Source organism: Perognathus longimembris, chromosome 16 (genome assembly GCF_023159225.1).
Source record: "Perognathus longimembris pacificus isolate PPM17 chromosome 16, ASM2315922v1, whole genome shotgun sequence".
In the NCBI taxonomy this organism is placed as follows: Eukaryota; Metazoa; Chordata; class Mammalia; order Rodentia; family Heteromyidae; genus Perognathus; species Perognathus longimembris.
The window spans coordinates 37,434,924-37,460,209 of record NC_063176.1 but is presented as its reverse complement, the minus strand read 5'-3'; the positions used below and the strand labels follow the sequence as shown (position 1 = coordinate 37,460,209).

At 42.7% G+C, this 25,286-nt stretch overlaps 1 protein-coding gene and 1 long non-coding RNA gene across 5 annotated transcripts in view; one reads left to right on the top strand and one right to left on the bottom strand.

Annotated features, from left to right (window-relative positions):
• Klf3 (Kruppel like factor 3) overlaps positions 1-12,058 on the top strand; it is a 28,205-nt gene extending 16,147 nt beyond the window's left edge. For all 4 annotated transcript variants that reach the window (XM_048363893.1, XM_048363895.1, XM_048363892.1 and 1 more), the window contains exons 3-6: positions 3,116-3,605; positions 4,483-4,633; positions 8,708-8,868; positions 11,480-12,058. In XM_048363893.1, coding sequence (XP_048219850.1) covers positions 3,116-3,605; positions 4,483-4,633; positions 8,708-8,868; positions 11,480-11,661 — 984 coding nt within the window. In that variant the 3' untranslated portion in view covers positions 11,662-12,058. The remainder of the gene's footprint in view (positions 1-3,115; positions 3,606-4,482; positions 4,634-8,707; positions 8,869-11,479) is intronic.
• A 7,092-nt stretch (positions 12,059-19,150) lies between these two features.
• LOC125364776 lies at positions 19,151-23,714 on the bottom strand. The gene is made up of 3 exons (XR_007213567.1): positions 23,615-23,714; positions 19,379-19,507; positions 19,151-19,258 (listed from the first exon to the last, which is right to left on the bottom strand). It is a non-coding gene; the product is annotated as an uncharacterized LOC125364776 (long non-coding RNA).
• Positions 23,715-25,286: the final 1,572 nt, after the last annotated feature.

Here is a 25,286-nt window from a genome sequence, read left to right as displayed (position 1 = left end):
GGGACAGAGAAGACCCTCTGCCTGCACCCTGAACCCTAGCCACACATCCACCCCACCGCCCTGAGCCCTGAGCCTGAGTATAAACTATGAAATGGCATATATGTAAAGTGTTTTTACCAGTTCTTTAATAAAGCTGAAAATGAAAGGATCTGATTCAGGGAGTCAGCAGAAAACAAATTGTAAAAACAACCCAAAAATCCTGCCAGATTTTAAGAAAATATTCTTTCTAGAGGAGATCAGTTTTGGAGAAAGCCTATTTTTCCTTTCTTTTCTTTTTTTTAAATGAATCTTGTTATCTTTTTAATGTTCCTCACCCCACCCACTTAAACGTCCTGTTTTGGCACAGTCTCCAGAATCCTTCCTAAGGTAATGAGAAACTTATGGAAATTCTCACTTTAGTATGAAGTGATAGTTGATGCACTTTGGAAATTACCCAAATCCCCAGTCTTTCTCCTCCTCACTTTTCAGGATGGAGAAGATGTTTTTCTAGCCTGCTCAGAAGTGGAGACCTGCTGAGAACTTGTCAGTGCATTCACTGAGAGTTTATTGAGCACCTATCCCCTCCCTCACCAACCATTCCCACCACGGAGGGGTAGACTCCTCATGTGCACACCACAACAGAAGGAATGAAGTTTCCTAAATAAAACTCCCTTGGTGGGACAGGCAAACCCTTACTCATGTCCTGTCTTAGATACTGTGCTTTTGTTTTCCTGGTTATGGGACTTGAACTCAGGGTCTGACTGCTGTCTCAGAACTTTTATACTGGAGACTAGCACTCTACCACTTTGAGCCACAGCTGCATTTCTGGCTTTTTGGTAGTTGGCTGGAGATGAGTCTCATGGGCTTTCCTGCCCAGAGCTGCTTTGAACCTAGAACCTCAGATCACAGCCTCCTGAGTAGCTAGGATTACAGGCGTGAGCCACCAGGGCCCAGCCTATGCTTTGTTCCAGAGTGTTAGAGTATTGGCTATTCCATCCATGGCTAGAGAAGAATTTGACCTCTAACTCTTGCCTCTAATTGGAGCCTATTTGCATTTTCTGCTGGAAAAATACTAACGGTCTGGACAAGAGGGGAAGTGACTGACTTACCCGGGCATACTCACCCCATCAACACATACACACACACACACACATACACACATCCTGGTTCCCTCTTACACTGTGGAGTACCAAATTGTTGCCAGCCAATGCAGTGGCTTGTGTGCTTTGCCCAAATAAATAATGTCCCTTAGAGGAAGTTGTAGAATTCACCAGTGTGCAAGTTGGAAGGACATTTCTTCACCCTGTTGTGTTGGAAATAGCCAATTATATACTCAATTGGGTGTCGGTCCAAATGTATCTCCCCATGCTTCACTGGATATCTTAATAAATAAATACCCATTCAATATAAGTAAGTTCTCATTTGAGAGCCAACCATCATGAGTAAACTATGCATAGTGTATGTAAGACTTAGCTTTATGTATGCCTTTTTCTTTCCTCATGGCTTAAGAAGAGCACATGATGAAATTTGCAAATGTAGGTCTGAATTCCTATTTGGCCTTCAACTCAAGCCACAGATAGAAAAGTCCAGCCATGATGGCAATGAAAGTATATCCTCATTTTGCTTCCTATTTAGCTGCCAGTTACCATTGGCCTTGAAATTTAGGTCATGGGAGTTCTGGAAGAACAGGGCTGACAATGAGGGAGAGGCTACCTTTTGGTGAATCCGAACAAGGCTGCCTCCTATTGCTAACACCAGAACTTTGGCTCTTCCTTCCCTGTGTTTCTAAGTCCATGATGCTTGGGTGACTGAGTACGGGACAGGAGGGGACTCAGAACAACCCTGTGGGTCAGGTATTAAGTTAAGCTCATTACATTGGTTATCTCATTTTATCTAGCTGTAATTTTAACCTCCTAGTTTCCCAGGTGGGTATTCAGGACCATGTTGACAAGTTTATACCCTAGACTCATAATAGCCACTTTTCTCGCCTTTTGTAGAATTGTGGGTGTTTTTTTGTAACATAATAAAATTATTCTTTAAAGGAGCTTTGTATCACTACTTTTCCCCTTCACATACTCAGATAAACACACCTAGTTTAAAGCAAGGTGTGTTGCTGGGGTACCACTTGTAAGCTTTGTGGGTATCCCAGCAAGAGGTAGTTGAGCTCAGTGAGTCACTATTCTGGAAGGTTGTATAGATTACAGGATCTGGATTTAAAAAAGAAAAAAGATGGAGGGAAAATCAAAGCATATGAATTGCTTGGCTAAGGAGCTGATGTGAAAGCCAGATAAAAGACAGTTGAAGAAAAGTGTTCCTGCCTGGTTCCCTACTTCCAGCTACTCTGAGGCTGCAGCAGAGACTATGCGTGTAGAGTGTGAGCATAAGCAGATGGCGATCCACCCCTCTGGACCCAGACAGGAAAGGATGTGATCCTGGATCAGGCCCAGTCAAGTCCCCTGCCATCCCAAAATTATTGTAACACGCAAGAGTGCCCCCCCTCCCAGGAGCCAGAGGGGTTCAGAAATGACTAGTGCATTCAGGCCTCTTGAAGGACCTTTGCAGTTTCCAGTGGCATTGCCTCCAAATCATGAACATAGGCAAACCAGTTTAACTGGCACTGGTTTGTCTGCAACCAGAAGGGCCTTGGCCTGGCAGAGCTCACGGCCTGGATGGATAGCCAACATAAATTTGCCTAAAAGCATACCATGTAGCCCATTTGTCCTCTTTATCCACAAGCCTTTACCTGTCCTGCCAGTCAGAATCTTAGGCAGCCAAGCTGGTAGTGATGTCTTAATCATGACGCTTCATGGTAAAGGCCACAGCCCTGTCACTTAACTTGCTTTAGAACTTTTCCAAGTACTGATCTTCATGTTGGGCATGGAAATGTAGAGTGGGGTTTTAGATTTTCCTGCGACCCAGTAACCAAAATTCCCTCAGATCTAATGTTCGCTGGACCATCTCTCTCATGGCCTATTGGGGGATGAGATATCTTTCTAAATCCAAACTGATTTTGAAAGCCCATGTAATTAAAAGTTTCTTCTTCTTTTTTTTTTTTTTTTTTTGGTCTTGTTTTGAGCAAATACATTTCTCGTGTGGCAATTCATCCCTTTCCCTTTCTATTTTTCCTTTCCAATAGTCCTACCCATCTAATTACATGGAGCCCATAAAGCCCAACAAATACGGGGTCATTTACTCTACACCGCTACCAGACAAGTTCTTCCAGACTCCGGAAGGCCTGACGACCCACGGAATACAGGTGGAGCCAGTGGACCTGACTGTGAACAAGCGGGGTTCTCCTCCCTCTTCCGGAAGTTCTCCATCCTCCCTGAAGTTCCCATCCTCACACCGGAGAGCATCGCCCGGCCTGAGCATGCCATCTTCCAGCCCGCCCATTAAGAAATACTCACCTCCTTCTCCAGGTGTGCAGCCCTTCCCCGTGCCCCTGTCCATGCCGCCCGTGATGGCCGCGGCCCTCTCCCGGCACGGGATCCGGAGCCCCGGCATCCTGCCTGTCATCCAGCCTGTTGTGGTGCAGCCTGTCCCCTTCATGTACACCAGCCACATCCAGCAGCCGCTCATGGTCTCCTTATCGGAGGAGATGGAAAATGCAAACAGTAGCATGCAAGGTAAACCCACACTCAAGGCACGGCCTTTCTCATTTGCTTCAGTGGTGTTGGTGGTGGAAGTGATTACAAGAATGGCTACTACCCTGAGATGATTACTTCCATTGTGTCATTGTCAACTTTAGTATACCGAGAACCTTGAGTTTGGCTGATTGATTGATCAATTGATTGGTAGGATTCCAGTTGTGGTGGTAGAACCCAGGGCTTCATGCCTACAAGCTCAGTCTACTGGTTCTGTGTTTTAATTTGGCAAATACCAACATGGTTCTGAGTACAAAGGCATCTCACGAACATTTTTTCTTGGGGTGGTATTGGGGCTTGAACTAAGGACCTGGGCCCTGTCCCTGAGATTTTTTGCTCAAGGTTAGTGCTCTCCCACTTGAGCCACGGAGCCACTTCCAGCTTTTTCTGTGTAGTTTATTGGAGATAAGAAGTCTCATGGATTTTCTTGCCGGGGCTGGCTTTGAACTGCAGTCCTCAGATCTCAGCCTCCTGAGTAGCTAGTATTACAAAAGAGAGCCACTGGTGCCGAGCACTGATACTTTCTGATACTTTTTAATTATAACTAAGGATTCTTAAAGGTCAACTGGCTTACCAACTGGTCACAGGCAGAGGACCTTGGGGTTAAAAGAGAAACCAAATTTGTAAGGAAGAATCATTTCAAGTCTTGTGTCTTAGAAGTCTAATTAGACAAGTTGTAAGCTTGGGAAAAGTAACAAGCAGGGGAGAGGAAACTCCCTCACAGATGGGTTCTTGCTATAACCTCACCAGAGGTGAGCACACATTGACTGTAATAGGGAGGAGCTGTATGATGAGCTTAATTTCAGAGCTAAAATTGGCACACCATACATACAGTGACTTTTCTGCCTTTTATTTTTAGTACCCGTCATTGAATCCTATGAGAAGCCTATATTACAGAAAAAAATTAAAATAGAACCTGGGATCGAGCCACAGCGGACAGATTACTTTCCCGAAGAAATGTCTCCCCCTTTAATGAACTCAGTGTCCCCCCCACAAGCACTGTTGCAAGAGTAAGTATACTTAGTTGTCCCAGGCGTTTGCTCAGTAGAGTGTACCTGAGGACCTGGAAGGGAGAAATGTCAAGTGTGTTACATGCTGGGGATGACTGGGGGGATGGGGTGGGAAGGGGCTGGCCCAGTACCTCTGGCCAAGATAGGAGAATCTCCACAAACAATGAGCTTTCTATCGCACAGACAATCTCACAGCAGAGTTACGTCAACTCGCCACTGATTTTCCACTTTGCACAGAGATCGTGGGCTTTTTTTTTTTTTTAATACTTTGGCTGGGCACCACGTAGTTTTACCACATACAGGGTGACGCTGGTGTCTAGATGTATCACAGAAGCTTGGATTGTGTCACACCCATAGCTGTCGCTTCTAGGGTCATGCACCTGTTGTGCGGACTGTATTTAATCAGAATCTTCAGGCCAGTCACCCTGATGGCAACTGAAAAGGTTGCTCAAAAGTTCGGCAATAAAGGAACTCTTTATCTTCCGTGTTTAATTATACCCGCCCTCAGCGTGGTCACCCTCTTGTAGAAATGCTTTCTGGGAGAAAGGTTGTACTGACTCGAAAGCACTGTAGCAGGTGCAGTGATGGCCTGGGGCCATGCATGCAGCTGGCCACAGTAGTTCTACTGGTGACATTGGAGGCCGCGCTTGCAGTAGGTGAGAGGATGTCTCTGGATCCTGGCTCTGCATTCTACCATATGCTGCTGGGTTCCATCATGGATTGTAATGATCGTTGTAGTCTCATGATGTGTGATGTTCCCCATTGGGTGCCGTGGCCAGTTTCCTAGTGCAGAAACACCAACCCTACCCCGACCAGGTCTCGCCCACCATTATCCCCCCCCCCATACCACCCTTTCTCAAGTTGACTGGAGGTTCTAGCCACCTTTCCACTTTGTCTTCTCTACCCCTCTCCCTCACAGATCAACCCTGCTGAAGAATGTGGGGATGAGAGCAAATAGAGAACTGAAGGCCAAGATATTGGGGTGTTGTCACAGTCACACTGTACCTGCAGGGACCTGAGTTTGATCTGCTACTCTCTGACTCTTCCATCTTTTCCATAGCTAACTGATTGCATCTGCTGATGCGCTCAGGCAAAAGGAGAAGCAGCATGGTGACTGCAGGCAGGCACTTCTCGCAGGCTACAAAGGGTGTCCACTAGCAACACGATGTGCACTTGTGATTGTTTCTTTCCAGATGGTGAAAAAGATGCTGTGACCTTATAGAAAGCCTAGTTACGAAGGGGTCCCATTGACTGAAAAAGTATTTGCTCAGAAATTAGGTCATTGTAAATGACATTACACAACAACATTTGGAGGCAGTATCCCAGTCTCTGAATATCATTAAAAGAAAAAATGTTTTACTTTCCTGCTTTAAGTAGTATTCCTTTGGTGGTATCATGCTTGGTGGCTTTTAATGCTTAATGCATAATATGTTTATTTTAATGCTGACCTAACTAAAAAATGTATTTTACTTCTCCAAAAAAAAATAAAGTAGATTAGCCACAACTGGGACATGGACTCTTTAAGTCATTTTTGTCACAGATGTCATTAAGTAACAACTTGGAGTGGGCTCAGTAGCAGCCCATTAGGAAACCAGCTAGCCAGGAAAGGATGTTGAAACCTCTAGCGCCACTGCAGCAAGGCCACACCAGTACTCCCCACTGAGGAACCCTCCCGTCCCAAAGGGAGACTGTATACAGCTTTCAAGTGCACTGGCTCCATCCTTTCATTGAGTTTAGGATCATTGCACAAAGGTATATCAAATGTCTTTTGTTGTGTACTTATGTATGTGAAGCTGTATCTAGAGCAAAAAGGTCAGATTTCCCTGTTTCCTGTGTAGCAGCAAACTTAGAAGGGGCAAGTTTAACTTAAGATACTGACTGGGTATTTAATTTCTTGGTTGTAGTGACTCCAAATTACCTCTTCAAAAATGAAGAGTGAGATGACAGAACATGTGCAATTTCCCAAGACCCTTACCCTCTAACCTCAGCCTGAGCTTTAGGAACAGGGCTGCTGCCCACCCTCACAACGATTCCAGGTAGATGCTCACGTGAGGATCGGCTTCCCAGAGTGGCTTGGAAACACCACTCAAAAACCCCATGAAAGTTAGACAGACCACTGCAAGGTGCCACTTCCCAAATGGAAAGAGCTTGTCTGAACCTCGGAGAATTACATAGTAACTTACATCTGCAACAGATAGTATTCTCAGGTGCTTCAATTGCCCACAGTAGCTCTGAGAGCATGCTAATGGTTCCTGTAACCACTTGAGGTAACAGTATCGTTCTCCTTTTACAGAGAGTAAACTGAGGCACAGAGAGGGTCTTGTACCAGTCCCAGGATCACAGAGACGGTGCATACCACACTAGGATTTAAAGTTGGAGCTCACCGACCTTTATGTAGAAAATACACAGTTGAAAAGAGGCAGTCATAATGACTGCACCGAAATGATTAGATTCTCAACCGCAACATTCAATAATTGGGAAAGGTTTCAAAGTCACATATAGGGTATGGTTAGCTATTAAATTTGCTCCCAATTAAAGTCAAAATAAATTTCTTTTTACTGAAGGATTGTAAATTAATCCTTATTTAAAAGTGAATAATGTTATAGTTATATATATATATATATACATATACATGCAGTAGACAAAATAGAGAACTCAAAGGCTTACAGGCAGATAGTATGTATATATATAGTATACATATGCAGTGTTTATTCATCCTTGTACTCCCGTGTACACACTACTACTTCATCTTTACTTTTCTGTGCCTCTGAACATGCTGATATATTGAAAAACTGACAGTTCGTGTTAATAATAAGAGTGTGAGAAGTAAGTTCACTTAGCATAGGTGTACCTTTTATTTGGTTCCTCGTTGTTTCTTAGCATTGTCTGGAAAAGTCACAACAGAATATGTATTCATGTTCTTAGCAAGACCAAAAAAAAAGTTTCATTCCAGGCATTCCCTTTTGGTTGTCATAGCTAAGTTTTATTTATTTGTTGGTCTTACAAGCTTTGCCCACATTGTTTTTTTAGTTTTTTTTTTTCCTTTGGCCTTTTTGTCAATCTTTTCTCCTCTACACTTTTTTAGAAAAGGTACTTAAATTTGAGCTGTTTCAGAAACTATAGATTGTAAGTTAAAGAACTAGATGTCTTTCCAGAATAATTGGAGGTCAACTGCCATATCAAGTAATCCATCAGGAAAGTGAATGACAGAGGATTAGAATTTTTCCGTGATGCGTATTAATCAGGAGAAGCCTGAGAAAACTCTGCATACATTTCCCAGCTTGTCCCCTCCTCTTTTTCTCTCCATCACTCTCCTCCCCTTCATAGGAACCCCGCCATTCATAGTAATGGTGCATAGCAGGGTTGGTTTCCTCTCTAGGGAACTCGTGTCATATGGGTCCCTGTACTGAACTGCACTGCAGCTCTTCTTCCTATGGGAATAGTTTAGTGACAGTAAGTTTGTGCTCATGAAGATAAAAAAGGCCAGCATTGGTGAATTAAATGTTAATTGGCAGTCTATTTAAAAGACAGACAAATGTCCAGAGGATGAAAAGGTAGATTTATTCTATAATCTCGTCACCTAAGATGTAAGAACTTGACCTTTTTGCATTTTTCTTAATCAGTACAGTCTAGGGGAATAGAATATTCTTCAACATTGCCTAATACCACAAACTACTCCAGACAGACCTACTATTACTGTGGGCACGCATCTGTCCCAGCGCGTGGCACCTCCCTCTAGCATAGCCCCTACCCCTCCTTGCTGTCATTACTTATCTCCATGTCTGTCTCCCCCTAGAGTGTGAGCTCCTCGAGGGCAGGAACCCTGTTTTTATTCATCTTTGTGTGCTGGTGGTGCCAAGCACAGTGCCTGGCTCATGGTAGGTGCTCACTACATGTTTGTTGAATGGATTTATAGCAGTGCCTCTTGGGTTGATCAGCTAGTTTCTTTTTATTTTGTTGGGTTATTTTGTGTGTGTGTGTTTGTTTTTGCCTTACATTGTGAATGCTTTCAGTAGACTGAAGAAAAGAAAGCCCCTTCGCTCAACATGTTCTATTTACCCTTGGCTTTCATAGGAATCACCCTTCAGTCATCGTGCAGCCTGGGAAGAGACCGTTACCCGTGGAATCCCCAGATACGCAAAGGAAGCGAAGGATACACAGATGTGATTACGATGGATGCAACAAAGTGTACACTAAAAGCTCCCACTTGAAAGCACACAGAAGAACACATACAGGTAGGAAAAGTGCCAAGCTTTACATGATCTTCCTTAAGGAGTGCCACAATGGAATACCAAAGTCACCAGTTCTAGCTTGAAAGGGATATTAGTAATTGAACATCTGTAATCTCAGAATCCAAATGCTCTGAAATATGAGCCTTTTTTTTTCATAGCATCAGTTAGTTGGATGTGGGGGTTTATTTCATTTTGTCACATCCATATGCATGGATGCACCTTGATTGGACTCACCTTCTGAAACTTCTCAATTACTAACAAGACAGTAAGAGGCTTTGGATTTGAGGTTTTCATTTTAGGGACTAGTGAACATCAATGTAGGTATCCCAAAATCTGAAAAACCCTAAAACCACACTCCTGGTCCCAGTATTTGCATAAAGGATACTCAGCTTTCCAGACCATCTGGGTGGTCTATGGATGTCCTGCGTCATGAGGTTTTGGTAAGGGTTTGCCTTTGTCCTAAGAGAAGCAGTTCTGTCCTCTAGGAAGGAAGGAGGGAAGGGATGGTGCTTCCATGATAAATTTTATGATGGCAAAAAAACAGTTCTTACACAGAGCATTGAAATGCAAACTCAAATAGAAGACTCTTCTTAAAGAAAAGTAACTGTAGAAGATTGAGGGAACTCCTATTTCATTGTATTCCATATTTATTCTGGAAAGTCTGGTGTTGAATATAGAGTGAACAGTCAGATCATCTAGACATTATCACATAGGTAGAGAAAATGTGTGATTGATTGCTCCCAGTGCTCCTGAATGCCTCCGTAGGAAATTCTACAATAATGTCATAAATGGCCTGATTGATTGCAGTCAGTATTGATGATGAATACATACAGAGAGGCTCATCTTACCCTCCGAACTTTCGATGTGAAATTGTAGTTTAACAGCCATTCGCCTGTGTGATTTTTTTTTTCCTGAATTCAGAATGTAGATCATTTTTCTGAGTCTTGTGTCACTAGAGAGAAGGAGAGGGAAGCACCTGACTACATAGAAAAGAAATTTTTTCAGTGCATCACAGGGAGGAGGCAGACGAAGATGAGGAGGATACAAACAATAGAGCAAGCCAGTTAATCAATGCATCCTTGGAGCATTGACAGGACCCAAGGGTCAAAGGTTGCCAAGACACAACCTAAAATTAAAAACATCAAATATCTGGATGATAGTTCAGATAGAGTAAAGATACTAGTTGGTGTGTATAATCTGCACAACCAAGCAAGTCATACAAATCCGAGTAAATTGCTTACGCAATAGCAAGGTTTCCAATGAGAAAGTAATATTAACCAGGAATTTGTGACGCCCATTAACTACGATAGGTAGAGTGTTACGCACATGTGAAATGATTTGGGGACCAGGAATTTCTTGGGATTTCAGAGGAATCAGTTCTAGGAACATGAGAAATCTTGGAGGTGTAGGACTCATGTCTAAACACAAAATTTATTTTATATGTGCCACAGGTGCATAACCTAAAGGTAATTTTATAGAATAATTTTTACATGTTCATAGTTTTGTACATGGAAGTAAGTCTCATGAAGAATTGCTATTTGTGGCATCCTGTCAGTACACAGTTTCAGGTCCACAGCCCTGCAGCTTTCAGATCTTCAGATTAGGGTTGTTGAACCGGTATTATTCATTTTAAGCATTAAGATGAAACAGCTATTTGATTTATAAGGACGTTCCTACTGGTTCTCCCTATCATTTTTCTGAGGAAAGCACTCTTGCCACTAGGCCATATTCCCAGCCCTCCCTATCATTTTTCTGTAAACACTTTGTTTCTTACCTGTAAAACATCCTTCTTTTAAAAAAAGAGGACAAGGTAGAAACCTCGCTTCAGGCCAGTAAGGAAGAATTAGCTATATCTCAGTATTTGTACATTTAAAATATTGTGTGTACACATTATTGTCATTGGCTTCCCAAGAAAATAGGAATCCAAATTACTCCGCAAGTATTTCAGTTAACAGACGTCACATTTTCAGAAAAACATTGATACATATAATTACGGAAACCCCACAAGCTTTTGCTATGAAGACTATTACTAAGTGCATAGTGCTACCTATAACTAAGCTCTGGAGACAGACACAAATTGGTGTTCCGATTAGGTTTCATGGCAGTATGATTTAATAAAAACTGTTAAAATCCTGTCCTCCACTTTTATCTTCTTTTGTTTTGTTTTTGGCAAAAAATCAGTTTGATTCATGCTTGTCTTATAGTGGGTTTGTTGTGGTAGTAGTGGTGGTGGTTGTTTTATTTATTGTTATTGTTATGTGTGCCTGCAGTGGGACTTGAACTCAGGCCCTCCTGCTCTTGCTTGCCCTTTTTGCTCAAGTCTAGTGGTCTACCACTTGAGCCATATCTCCATTTCCAGCTTTTGGCTGGTTCATTAGAAACTCATGGACTTTTCCACCTGAGCTGGCTTTGAACCACCAGGATCTTTAAATCTCAGCTTCCTGAGTAGCTAGAATTACAGGCATGAGCTACCCGCATGCAACCTCTGGTGGTTTTATAAGGCACTGTATTTATTACTGCTGTATGGATCTTATCTTGGAAGTAGTATATTTCAAGAGTGTTAGCTGAGAAACTTGACTGTCTCTTTTAAAAAAATGTTTCTTCCTTTTTGCAGGAGAAAAACCCTACAAGTGTACCTGGGAAGGATGCACGTGGAAGTTTGCTCGGTCTGATGAACTAACAAGACATTTCCGAAAACACACTGGAATCAAACCTTTCCAGTGTCCAGACTGTGACCGTAGCTTCTCCCGTTCCGACCACCTCGCTCTCCATAGGAAACGCCACATGCTGGTCTGAACACCTCCGTCTCTCACCTCAGTGTCTCAGCAACTCCCACTCTCCTGGCTCCCCTGGCTCGCTCTCTCCTCCCTCCCATTGTCTGATTCAGTTTTTACGTGTACATTTTAATTTTGATTCAGCTGGTCTGGATCCCTGAATTTATATCGTACAAAACTTCCATATGGTCAGTAGTAGATATTCTCTAATCCTCCCTTTCCTTACCACGGGTCAGACCTAAAGAATGTGAACTTTTCTCCCCCCCGGGGTTGCTAAGCAAATCCCCTCCCTTTTTTTTACCAGATATGTTTAATGTAATGAGAACAAGGGAACATATAGACTAACCAATCGTTGGTTTCTCCATGTACTCCTCAAAGAATGTCAAAGCAAATGTATTGAATACAGTATCCACCCCATACCTCTGTGTCCCTCCATCCTATTTTCTGCTCGGTAGGGAAGAGCAGGGTGATCTCAATCACCCATTAGCAAAGTATGCCATGAAGATGTCAGCGCCTCCATTCATTGCCCTTCCCACCCTGCCCATCAACTACCTGGATTACCACTTCCTCTAGATCGAGTCCAGAGCCCACCTTCGTGCCTCGAGCTGATATCATCGAAGGCATTGTCACCACTGGGAGGTGAGCCAGAGCTGCTAAATGACACGGGTGATGAAAAGTTCAAGGGGTGCATGCTGTGCTTCCCAACATGGAGCAGAAGCAGAGGGGCACAGTGGAGACCACTGGTGATTCCTACTGCCTAGGGATTGTCAGCAGGGCTTCACACATTGTGCAGTGCATTGATTGCATAGTGAGTTGAGTCTCCATCCATACTTAGCTGTGCAGAACGGGCTACAAATGGAGTCGTCCAAGCAAGTGTTTCCTTCCCTAGCTATCTCATCAGTATGGATCATCAAGCATTGGAAATCCACCAAAAAAGCTGCTTAGTAGCAGCAAAAAAAGATCTTTAGTGTCAGAGTCTGGATGGTCTTTCTTTTACCCGACCTGCTTAGTTAGAGCTTTTTTTTCTTTCTTTCTTTTCAAACAGGGAAATGTTGAGTGGTACTTGTATTGTATTCCCCTATCAAACCAGTCACATAGCTTTTCTATGAAATGCTTCTGTGTGAGATCTAAGGTGCCAAACTGGCTATCGTTTTTGCGTTCCTAACACATATCATAGATGAGTATTTGCTAAAGCTTCAGGAGGTTTATTTGTTCAATTAGACCTGGTTATACTCTTTGTAAATAGATCTAATGTAAAGCACATATATCTTTATTTTGAGGACAGAGTTTTTGAAAAAGTAGAGAAAAACCACAATTCAGGGATTTATACATGTAGCTTAAAAATTCCCTAAAGTTTACTGCTAAAAGCTATCCATTTTCTTTGGCTACCCTATGAGAAGACCAAACTGAAAATAATGACTCATGTTTCTGTTGAAGATTAATAGCACCATTATTGGGGCATGTTTTTCAAAAGCAGGCTTTTGAGCAACATAGACTAAATGCCAATTAAAATAATTCACACATAGAAATACCTTGGGTCATAAGTTTGAAGAAAAGAGGCAACCATTGCCTATAACCAAATGCCCCTGGAGTCCCTACACAAAGGATAGAGAAGAGAGAAGAACGGAGTCCTTGGAGATTCATCCCAGCCTAACTCAGGATCCAACACAACCTTAACTGGGAGGAATGCATAACTTGTTTCAAAAAGGTCCATGAGGCCTACGAGTTGAGGAGCTTTCTTTAGTGACACTTAATGTTAGAAGGTTGTCGGGATTGTATGCCTGAGAAGTCCCACTCAACCCTGTGTGAACCAGCTGGAAGGAAATGTAGGTGAAAATTGAGGAAAGAACTGTTATCTTGGCACTTGGGTTTCTTTTCTTGCCTTTCGTAGCACTGCAAGTTTTGTTTCAAATGTTAAAACACACTGACTGGCCTGCTTTCCACTTTGCAAGTATGAGTGATACTAACAGAAGAATAGAAATGGCTCTCAGAAAAGGCAGGTTTCCACTGCGTTGGCAGTGTTTAATCTTGTTCATACCAGTGTATTCATGCCTTCCAATGCTGCCTCTGTGACACCTGGGAGAATCAAGTGGGAAGTGCAAGGGAGAGATCACCAGTTGATGTGTCCCAGCCCACAGAGAAGGAAGGGAATGAGAAAGGCTAGAATTTATTTTTGAACCAGCTTTGCCTCTGAATGTAGTTAGTAGCTTCCATAACTCTTCTGAAATTTGGAATTTGCTATGGCCCATTCAAATGTTGTGGAAAAGATAGTATGACATGACTGTTCTGCTTGCTTAGATTGTGTTCACCATTTGAACTCAAAGATCTGTTGCCATGCTGGCCTGGTTTCCTTTAGTTACCAATTGGCCCTTACCAAATTTTACACACACACACACACACACACACACACACACACACATATGTATCTGTATTTTATTATGACAGCTGAGAAATTGAGTCTTAAGTAATTTTTAGCTGTTATGTGAAAGGCCTGAGAAATAAGATAAGATGCCCTTGAAATATGGTTTAATGGGGCTGGGAATGTAGCTTAGTGGCAGAGTGCTTGCCTAGCATTCATGAAGCCCTGGGTTCAATTCCTCAGCACCATATAAACAGAAAAGGCCAGAAGTGATGCCGTAGCTCAAGTGGTAGAGAGCTAGCCTTGAGCAAAAAGAAGCCCCAGGACTGGCAAAAAAAAAACCCAAAACCATATGGTTTAATGATGTGCTATGTGACCCATCACTGGTGACTTTTATTATCTTAAATTGACAAAAAAAAAGGGGGGGGAGGATGGGGGTAACACAAAGTTGGTACCATAAATTGACATAGTTGATTAAAGTTTTGCTTAAGTGTCACCTTGGAGAAGTCATAAAAATGTAATTCCAAATCCATCCTATAGTTTAGAATTTTCAAATGTGAATTGACATCATAAATCGGTGGGCATTAGCATTCTAAATGGCTTTGGAGAATGTTTGCAACATAGCTATATTCAACTAAGGAGATGCTGACTACGCAGAAGTTTCGAGAGCCTTGGAACAGATCACAGGGAAGTTCTATGTGTATATGTGTGTTTATTAAACCAGCCATCTGCACTCTCAGTATTGCACTAATGCCGAATTTGAAATCAGCTTATATTGCCAATACTGCATATCATCTGTATATCATTCCTGATTAGATTATTTTAAAAGACAATTTTCAAAGATCTAAGATTTTGGAGTAATTTGGTGTGAAAATAACACAGTTGGTTTTGTTGTGTTTATTTGTTTGTTTTTAAGGACTTGCCATTATACACTCAGAGTTGTCTTATTATCTTGTGGGTCAAGGTTAATAATTTCTAAATGATTACAAATTCACTTAATGCATTTACAAAGCCATCTTCCCTGCATTCAACGAGGGCTACAACATGTTTTACAAATACTAGCACTTTTTTTTTCTGTTGTGTACTTAGTGTTAGAGGGTCAAAATAATCTCTCTGCTTTGCATCTCTTAAAACCATACCTGCAAGTATAGCAGGATTTACATTTACAGTACTTTAATACTTGTATAAACTATGCAGAAATTTTTAATAAAGTGTAATATATTTTATAAGCTAATAAGACTGAATGGGTAAAGGTTTTTAGCATGCATTATTAGTATACTTGCAAATACTGAAACATTTTGGTAATCTTTCTTACTAAAGATGTGAATGTTTAACGTACCTTCGCTGTTTCTACTCTTGTAGTCCAATGGGAATTCAGTAATGACATTTTGTCATGTCAAACTGTGAACATTAAATTTGTACTGTACAGTCCTCATATACTATATACAGTATGCAATATATGTATTATATACTTGTTAATAAAATCATCAGAATATTACATGCAATCATGTGATATATTATATAGACAGTGGTCACCAGAAACAAAACTTGAGTTGTGTAAAAGACACTGCTTAGAAGTTTTAAAGTTAGCCACACTGATGGGCAGTCATTGATAGAGAGTAAAGTAAATCTAACTGGATAGTACAGTAAAGGAATTAATTAGTTCCCCTGAAGCTATGACCCTGGTTTTCTGGTACCTGCTGGCAGGAAGTCAACTAAGCTGAAATCATAAAACAGTCTCTTGCAGTCCCTTGTGGTATGAGTATGTCCTGTGGGAATTCATATGTTGGAACCTTGACTCCTCAGTGGAGGCTGGGTCATGAATAGATTGATACCTTTCTTATGTGACTGAATGAATAGTAAAAGGATTGGCTTACTTGCCCCAAGAGGGCTTGTTACAGAGCATGGGTGCCCCCTGTGTTTGCTTTCTCTACACATACCTTTCATACCTCTGATTTCCACCATGTTAGGAACCAGCACAAGGCCCTTTCTGCAGTGCCGCATCTGGGACTGCCTGGCCTCCCGAACTGTGAGGCTAAGTACTCGTTTTTGTTTTTGTTTTTTTAATTAGCTAGCATGCTTTAATAATAGAGTCTTACTATAGCAGTTCTATGCATGCATACAGTTTTATACAAATACCCATTTTCTGGTATTGTTATAGTAACATATACTAAAACAGTTAAGATGTTTAACATTGTATGATTTTGTGTGTGAGCGAGAGAGAGTTCTAGGGCTTGAACTCTGCCTGAGTACTGTTCCTGAGCTGCTCAAGGGTACTATTCTACTACTTGAACCATAGCTCCATTTCTGGCATTTTAGGTAGTTAACTGGAGATAGGAATCTCATTGACTTTTCTGCCTCGGCTGGTTTTGAACTGTGATCCTCAGATCTCAGCCTTCTGAGCCACTAGGATTAAAAATGTGACCACTGATCATCAGGTTTGAACTCGCAGCCTCATGCTTGCTAGGCAGGCACTCTTACCGCTGAACCAAGCCTCCAGCCCTGCTTTTTTTAACCTGTTTTCTGATGTTGGATTCACAGGCATGCACCATCATGTCCCACTTAGAATCTCACAGATTTTCTACCTGAGCTGATTGGGAATTGTGATCCTCTCATCTCAGCCTCCCACAGAGCTTGAGAACAGGCATGCGCCACTGAATCCAGCTCTGGGCTAAAAGGGGGTATCCCAAATGTTTTTGTCTGGCCTGCCCTTAAACTGCCACTCTCCTCCCACTCTCAGCTTTCCAAGTAATTAGGATTATAGGAATGATCACCTGTGCCTCAGATAAAACAAGACTTGGAGCTAGGGGAGTTCAGTAACTGCATTAAACACTTAAGGTAAATAATTCTGGGTAAACAATTTTCAAGCCATTAGGGGCTATGTCTATGGACTTTGTCATCTTAGTAACATCACAGGAACAACAGATTGCTTAGTATGAGGATTTAAGAGTACTTCCTTTGTTTTTGTTTTTGTTTTTTGCCAGTACCAGGGTTTGAGCTCAGGTATTAGAACATTGGTTTCATTTTTATAAGACTCCTGGACCTTCTCAATTTCTTTTTGTTTCTTCAGTGATTCACTGTTCATTTGCCAATGTGTTGTTGAATCTCCCCTGTGTTCGAATACTTTCTGTAGTATCTTTTGCTGTTGAGTTATACTTTAATTACGTTATGGTTTAGTAGAATACAGGAAAATTATTTTAATTTTCTTACATTTGCTAAAACTTGCTTTCAGTCCTAAAATATTGTCTATTTGGAGGAAAGTTCCTTGGGCTGCTGAGAACAATGTATATTGTGCAGGATGACATACTCAGCTAAGTCCACTGGGTCTATGGTGTTGCTTAATTCTCATATTTCTTTGTGGCTTTGTTGTTGTTTGGGTGAGCTATTTGTTAGTAAGAGTGAAAGTCTCATACTGTTATTGTGCTGGTATTTATCAGAGGTCTTCAGTGAATCTAGGTGCACTACTCTATGTTAACAACTAACTTTCTCAATCATCCTGCAGCTGCCTCTTGAACTATCAGGATGTACTACCAAAGCCTGCCGCAGAAATGCTGTTTTCTTGCACATTCCTTTCAGGCTCTTGAGCTGTCACCCAGAGAAGGGGCCTCTTACTGATTCAGGGTAGTAAGAGTCCTGAGGTAGGATTGCTGCTGGGCACTGAATATTTGTTTTGTAATTTTGTTTTCTTAACCCAAGAGTTACTTATTAACATCGTACTCACTTTCCACGTGGTTTGACTTTTGGTTCCGTAATTTACTGAAGTACGCAGGGGCAAATGAACCCACAGAACGGAATAGACAAGTTAGAAGTCCCTCACTTGAGTTCTTGGGGTAAAGAGATTTTTCTTTCCCCACAGGCTGAAAATGTGTGAACTCTATGCAAACATCTATAGTCATAGATTTGTCTATATAAAACTTCATTTCTTTCAGCAAGCCAAGTTAGTGATAGCTAACAGAATGAGACAAGATATTCCTAGCATCTGTAGAAGGGCTGTACAAAGAACACATGCAAGTAATATCAGTAAGAGTCAAGACAGGAGGACCTCCAGTTTGAGGTCAGCTTGAGCACAGTTAGTGAGACCTTATCTTGAAAACAAAATATAAACAAAAGGGATGGAAGGGGATAGTTTAAATGATAGAGTGCTTGCCTGGCAAACATAAGGAAGGCCCTTAGTTCAACTTGCAACAGTGACCAAAAGGAAGAAGCCTCAAAAGTAGACTTGAGTGAGATAAATAGGGAACATATCTTTCCAATAAAAATAAATACAAACTGCATGTTTTATAAAAAAAAAAAAAGCCTATATATTTAAAGTGTAAACATCTTAAAGTGTGTATCAAAGGAGGAAGAAAAAGGAAGATGAGATTAGTAAAGATGGAAAGAAGTAGAAAGACACATACTTCAGCTCAGAGCATCTATCCCAGAATAACACAGAAAAAAAATTGGACTAGAAAACATCTGTGAATGCCTAGCTAGTCTGCCACATGCTAGCTGTGTAATTATGTTCACTGCTTCCCCCACCACCACCACCTTGAAAAATCCATGTAATATTGTACAATGCACTCTAGGTTTGCTGATTTCTTTTTCAATAAGCAAAAAGCTTTCAACCTTACCAGAATTTTCTCTTTATTAGCACTAAAATGGTTGAGCAAAATGCAGAATAGAATATTGGAAATGAGAAAGGAGTCATCTGGCTAATTTCTTTTAGAGGCCACTCTTCTCTAATAAAGAACACAGTGAACAATTGGTCATATTTGAGTTTTTAATTAGACCAAATTTAATATACTTACAAGCTTTTTGCCTGCCAGCCACTGCCCCTCCCCACCAAAAAAGATTGCTGCTGCGGATTTAACAAGAATTTAATACATAGGAAGAAAGTTGGCTAGGATTAAATAGGAGATTGTGACCTCCCCCCCCCCCCCGACTCCCCACCCCAAGAAATCAAGAGAAATACCACCTTTCTGGGATGACTAGAAGGAAAGGGGGATGGGTTACAACCTCTGGAGAAGAGCTCAGAAATGCCACATGATTTAGTCAGGACTAGTTCTGCCTTTGTGGGGCCTGACAGTCACCCATTGGTGGATCATGGTGGGGGTGGTTAAGAAAATAGAATAGATTCATATAGTCTATATATGATTATAATGGTTATATAGTCATTAGATCAAACATGTGACCTCGTACACAGATCAGCTGGCTTTTGTGGAATTGCTGCCAGCTTGTGTCCTGTAACTAGAAATTTCGATACAATCCATTTCCTGTGATTCTGTCCAAAAGGAAAAACAGATGATTCATTTGCCATTGTATTTGTTGCATTGTTGGGTAAATGCTCACAGGAAAGAACTATTTGGGTCAGATGCGGATGATAATTAAGTCCCCTGCTTACTAATTTACCTGTTAGAGGACTGAAGGAACTTTCTAGGGACTAGCTTCTGACTCCACATTTCCAGCCTTGTTTCTCTCTTCCTTCCACTGATGCTTTTGGTCTGGTCAGATGCTACAGGACATTCTTTTTCTGAATCAAAGGAGTTTATTTGAGAGATTACCTCAAGAAGCATTGGTAAGAGTAGAAATGTGAGAGAGGGAAGGAAAAACAAGCCAATCAAGGATTCATTGTTGCCAGGAGCTGATGGTTTCTGCCTATTATCCTAGCTAGTCAAGAGCCTGAGATCTGAGGATCACCATTCAATGACCAGCCTGGGCAGTCAAGTCCTTGAGGCTCCAATTAACCACCAAGAGCTGAAAGAAGAGCTGTGGCTCACATGATAGAGTGCCAGCTTTGAGCGGAAAAAGCCAAGAGAGGGCATGAGACCCTGAGTTCAAGCCCCCCCCCCCCCACGGGCACACTATCAATCACTTCTGTGGCCAATGAATTGGAAAAATAAAACAAATTTATGTGGTAATCAGATTCCCGCAGTGGTAGATTTCATAATTCTCTGAGATAGTTACTGGAACTTCCAACAGCTTTTATCCTGAAATTATATCCTCCCACCACAGACTTTTATTATGATACAACCTCAGGCCCTACAGCTTCCAGGCTCTGGTCAGTCAGGTATAGTCAGCACAGGGGCTGGGGGGTGGAGGGGAGATAAAAGGGTTTCTGGCAAGGTTCCCACACTGGGATGAACAGACAGAACTTGCCACCAGAGTGACAGGAAACACAGGCCTAGAATCCACTAAGCCCAAGTGAAAGGACATTTCCTAGTTAATATTCCTCTAGGTGATCCCCTAAAGTGCCCACAGCTGCTTCAGGCCTAGTAACATGAAGGGATGCCAGAGGGAATGGAGATGGCTGTTCCCATAAAGTACAGCTGAAATATCCTATGTGCTTCTGAAAGCTCCAAAGTGAATGGGAAGCGTGAAATGGGTGCAGTGTGTGTGTGTGTGGGGGGGGGGGTCTTACCAGGGGCTTGAGGGGCCCATGAAGCTGAGCACTGTCTCCACAGGAAATCCACCTACCTGCTGGGGCTACCTACATATCTGACTCATCTGCAGCCCCACAGGGGAAAGAAATCCAGACTCCCGCCCCTCCCTTGCTGGACATTCTGTCTCCACAGAGGAAAGGGGACCAAGTGGGTGGAGTAAAAATGGCATGAAAACAGCAGGGGAGGAGAAGATGGGGGCAGTGTACATCCTAGGGCCTATGAGAATCTTCTGGGGTTCCAAGGTCAGCTTTTCTAAATTGCTGTCCCTACCTCTCCCTCTCCCAATACTACACATGTACATGATGCATGCATGTGGGCACACCCAACCCCTATTTTCCTGTGAACTACTACAGTGAGAGCAGAAATTAAATCTGGAGCATAAGCAATCCACTGGGATTTGGAATTTGTCACCAGGAGACTGCAGGTCTCTGCTCTTCATCTTCCTGTGCTCCAGAATACAAGCAACAATGCTTTTCCACATCTCCAGGAAGGACAGACCAGGTGAGGGCCCAAGTCTACTCCATCCATTTGGAGATCATGAGAAGCTACATGAATCTGAAGGATCATTTTCCATCTACATGACAGACCTTTTTTTCTTTTTTTTGTTTTTTTTTTGTTTTGTTTTTTTGTTTTTTTGCCAGTCCTGGGCCTTGGACTCAGGGCCTGAGCACTGTCCCTGGCTTCTTCCCGCTCAAGGCTAGCACTCTGCCACTTGAGCCACAGCGCCCCTTCTGGCCGTTTTCCATATATGTGGTGCTGGGGAATCGAACCGAGAGCTTCATGTGTAGGAGGCAAGCGCTCTTGCCACTAGGCCATATTCCCAGCCCATGACCTTTTTTTCTTGACTGTTGGAGGATGAGGCACTTGACATTCATAACTATGACCCTCCACCCTGATACCATTTGTTCCAATCAAGTACCAACTAAACTATGTTTTTGTTTTTGTTTTTGTTTTTGTTTTGTCCACTCCACTAAGAAGAATAGATAAGCTGGGCCCCGATGGCTCATGTCTGTAATCCTAGCTACTCAGGAGGCTGAGATCTGAGTATCGTGGTTAGAAGCCAGCTCAGGCAGGAAAGTCCATGAGACTCTTATCTCCAATAAATTAATCAGAAAAAGCCAGAAGTGTCTCTGTGGCTTAAGTGGGAAAGCACTAGCCTTGAGCACAAAGAGGCTCAGGGCCAGCACCCAGTTCCAGAGTTCAGGCTCAGAACTGGCAAAAAAAAAAGGGGGGGGGGAGACAGATAATATTCTTAAAACAACAGCCCTTGAAACATGGTTGCCTTGTACACATTACTAATTTGTTCTTGGCTATGTAGACACTTGTGGCAAGCTATCCAATCTCCCTGGGTTTCCATTGTTCTACTAAACAGGAGCAGTTCACAACTAGCTGATAGGCTTGTTGGGGTTCAAAGAAAAGGTGTTTCTAGGCTGGGTGCCAGTGGCTCATGGCTGTAATCTTAGCTACTCAGGAAATCTGAGGATTGAGGTTCAAAGCTAGCCAGGGCAAGAAAGAGTCTATGACACTCTTCTCTCCAATTAACTACCAAAAAGTTATGCCTTATGAGGTAGAACACTAGCCGTGCACAAAAAAAAAAACCTCAGGGACAGACCCTGGGTTCAAGCCCTAGGACCAGCGCGCGCGCGCACACACACACCAAGTGTCTGTAAAGTGCTGATGCAACATAGCACTTTTCCCAAGTCATAGTTATTATTTTCACACTACTACTATGTGTGCTTTCAGAATGAATAGGACATGCAAACAAAAAGAAAAATGCTTAAAAGATGCCATGGCCAGGACATAGTCAAACACTTGTACTAGGGAGACTGATAAAGGTCTTTTAGAAAGTAATTTAATAGTGCTTATCAAAATTTAATGTGCACATATCTAATTTCTAGGGACCTATTCCAAACTAAGCTAAAGTAATTTGATTGGGCAACAACTGTCAGGTTCTCCTGATAAAATCCAACTGACTCCACTGACTCCAGTGAAGAAAGGTAGATGATCTGACCTTAATGTTAAGGACCACACACCTCAACTGGAGGTTGCTTCAAAGGCTAGCCCATTGGCTTCTAGGGTGTGGATGCAAGACAAGTTGGTAAACACTCTACCAAAGTGCAAGGTGGGTATAATGAATGGTTCATGCTACCTCTCCAATATGCCTCTTCTGGGATACAAACTCTCTTTCCTTCTGCCCTTTTAGGCTCTTAGCTGGGGCTCTAGTAACAAAAGGCATATTGATACGGAAAAGAAAGTGTTGTGTACACTGAAAGGACTCTTCAGTGTAACCCCAACTGGTAGGTGGATGTTGGGCTTATATTGTATCCTGAAGAACCAACCACAGTGGGATGCAGCTTCAGGTGGCTGAGCACTTGCCTGGGTTTGCTTCCCAGGAAAGTTGACTAGGTGGAGTCATCTTATGCCATGTGTACTAGGTGACTGGTGATTAACTTCCGTACAAATCTGTTTTTAGGTAAATAGGGAGAGAATAGAGACCTTGCTCTGTATCTGAGTTTTCTCAATTGCCTGAAGTTCAAATAACCCATATGCCAAAATGACACATTCTGGGTGGCCATTCTGCTATCACCCCTTTTCTTCTTGTACTATAGGGCATGCTACACTAAAACTACCTGTTTTCTTTTCTGGTGCTCATACTGGGACTTGAACTTGGTGCCTGTGCATTGTCCCTTAGCCTATTTGCTCATGGCTGGCACTCTACCAATTGAGCCACAGCTCCACTTCCATCTTCTGGGTGGCTAATTGGAGATAAGAGTCTCACAGACTTTTCTGGTGAGTCTGGCTTTGAACCTTGATCATCAGCTCTCAGCCTCCTGATTATTGGCCTGAACCACTGGTGCCCAGTTGAAAACTACCTTTTCTAGATTCTCTAGCAGTTATGATTTGGAGTGGGAATTAGGTTCCACCAAAACCATGTCAGATGAATTCCAACATATCCCCCTCTGTGTTGGTGAAGGCTAAGCTGCAAGGCATGCTTAGTACGAGGTCTAGAAGGGCCTGATGTTAAAGGTAGGGCCTGGCCAGCTTATTGCCCTATAGGGCTTCCCTCAGAATGCGGGAGGTTGGAGGATAGCCTGGTAATGCACAGTATACGCAGAAGCAGAGGAGGATTTGCAGACTGCTCCCTTTCTCCCACGAGGGAAGCAAAACCCCCAGGAAAGGCAAAGCGGAGGTTCCACCTGTATTGTTCTCAAATTCACCAACCAGGCGAAGCCACCTCCTTTCTCTCAGAAAGGGAGAAGGAGAGAGAGGCCCAGATGCCACAACTTCTCATGGAGGCAAATCTAGAGTGAAGGAGACCAAGAAGTGTTGAGTCAAAGGACAAAAAGAAGTTCATAGTTAATCCTACATACTCCTCCTACTCCTTAAAATTCATTCGGATGAAAATACTGTATGTAGGTGCCATTTGGGTAATTACTAAAGAAACCAATGTACATGAAAGTAAAAGTCATGTGACTTCTACTTCTGTGTAGGATGGAGTAGCCTACAGCAGACCAGAGCTTCTGCCAAGAAAAACTGGAAAAACTAGATACAATGAAAAGAAAGAAGAAGAAAAAATACCCTTCAAAAGCATCAGCAGATGAAGCAATGGGGATAGGGGGTGGGGGAGCGGATTCTGGATGAGACTCCCAGCAAGGTGAACTGCTAATCAGGCCTCATTTTGCCTCTGGTAACTCCACGGCTTGCAGAGGAAAGGTCCCATCTAAGAACAGCTTCATATGAAGCCGTCCTCCTCCGGCAGGCTCTGGCTCCAGTGTCTCATGGCATGCCCTGTGGTTTGTAATTAAATGTCAGTTTCCTTGGTTTTCATCTGCCTCTCCCCCTACACTACCAAAGAAATATCTGTCTTGTTCATTGCTGTATTCCAGGTCTGAGCTTGAGACACAGTGGGCACATAGGAATATTTGTCCAATTGAATTGGATGAAGTTGACACAGTGAGAACTTTCTGGTTCCTTCTGATCTCCTGACTTCCAGGGGCACCTATCCCCTGGCAGGCTCGGTTCTCAGAGGGCTTGGTCATAGAGAGAAATGGCAGCCCTTTCCTACCTGACTCCTCAGCTCTGGATCTGCCTGTAACACCTCCGGGGGTTGGAAGTGGGTGTGGTTGGAAACCTTATCACTGCAGCCTACCTCCTGGGCTGCACCCAAGCCACACCCTGAGGGCCCTCAACCCTGGTCTGGGTAACCACAGAGGGTTCAGGGACCCACGGGGCCTCCAGTTTCTCTAGAAGCCACCCATTGCACAACCTTGCCAACCTCCAGTAGGTTTGATACACCTGCTCTCAAATACCTACCCTAAGGTTCTGAAACCAACTAGTTAGTCGGAGAATGACCACTGGGCCTGGGGTCCGGCTCTTCCTCATAGCACCAACACTCTTCTACGGGCTCCAAAATAATCTCATTAGTGGTGTAGGCTTTCTGGACACCTGATTCTTACTAGGTCCAGGACCCAGCCCACTGCCTAGTTGCAATGTGCATCTGAGTACAGCTAAGTGGAATTTCACCCAACTCAATAAATCACAACACTTGCCTCATAGTGGACTGGTCAATAAATTCTGTGTGTGTGTGTGTGTGTGTGTGTGTGTGTGTGTGTGACCAACTGGTCAATAAATCTGTCTTCCTACTATCCTCTCTCTCCTCTCTCCTCCTCTTCCCTCTTATTCTTTCCCCCTCTCCTCCCTGTCTCTCCCTCTTTTTCATGTACCAGTACTTGGGCTGAACCTAAGACCATGGCTGGCACTCTACACTAGAGCTATGCTATGAGTTCAGTTCTGTTTTTATGTTGGTTAATTGGAGATTAAAAGTCTCTCAGGTTTGTCGGCCTCAGCTGACTTTGAACCTTGATCCTC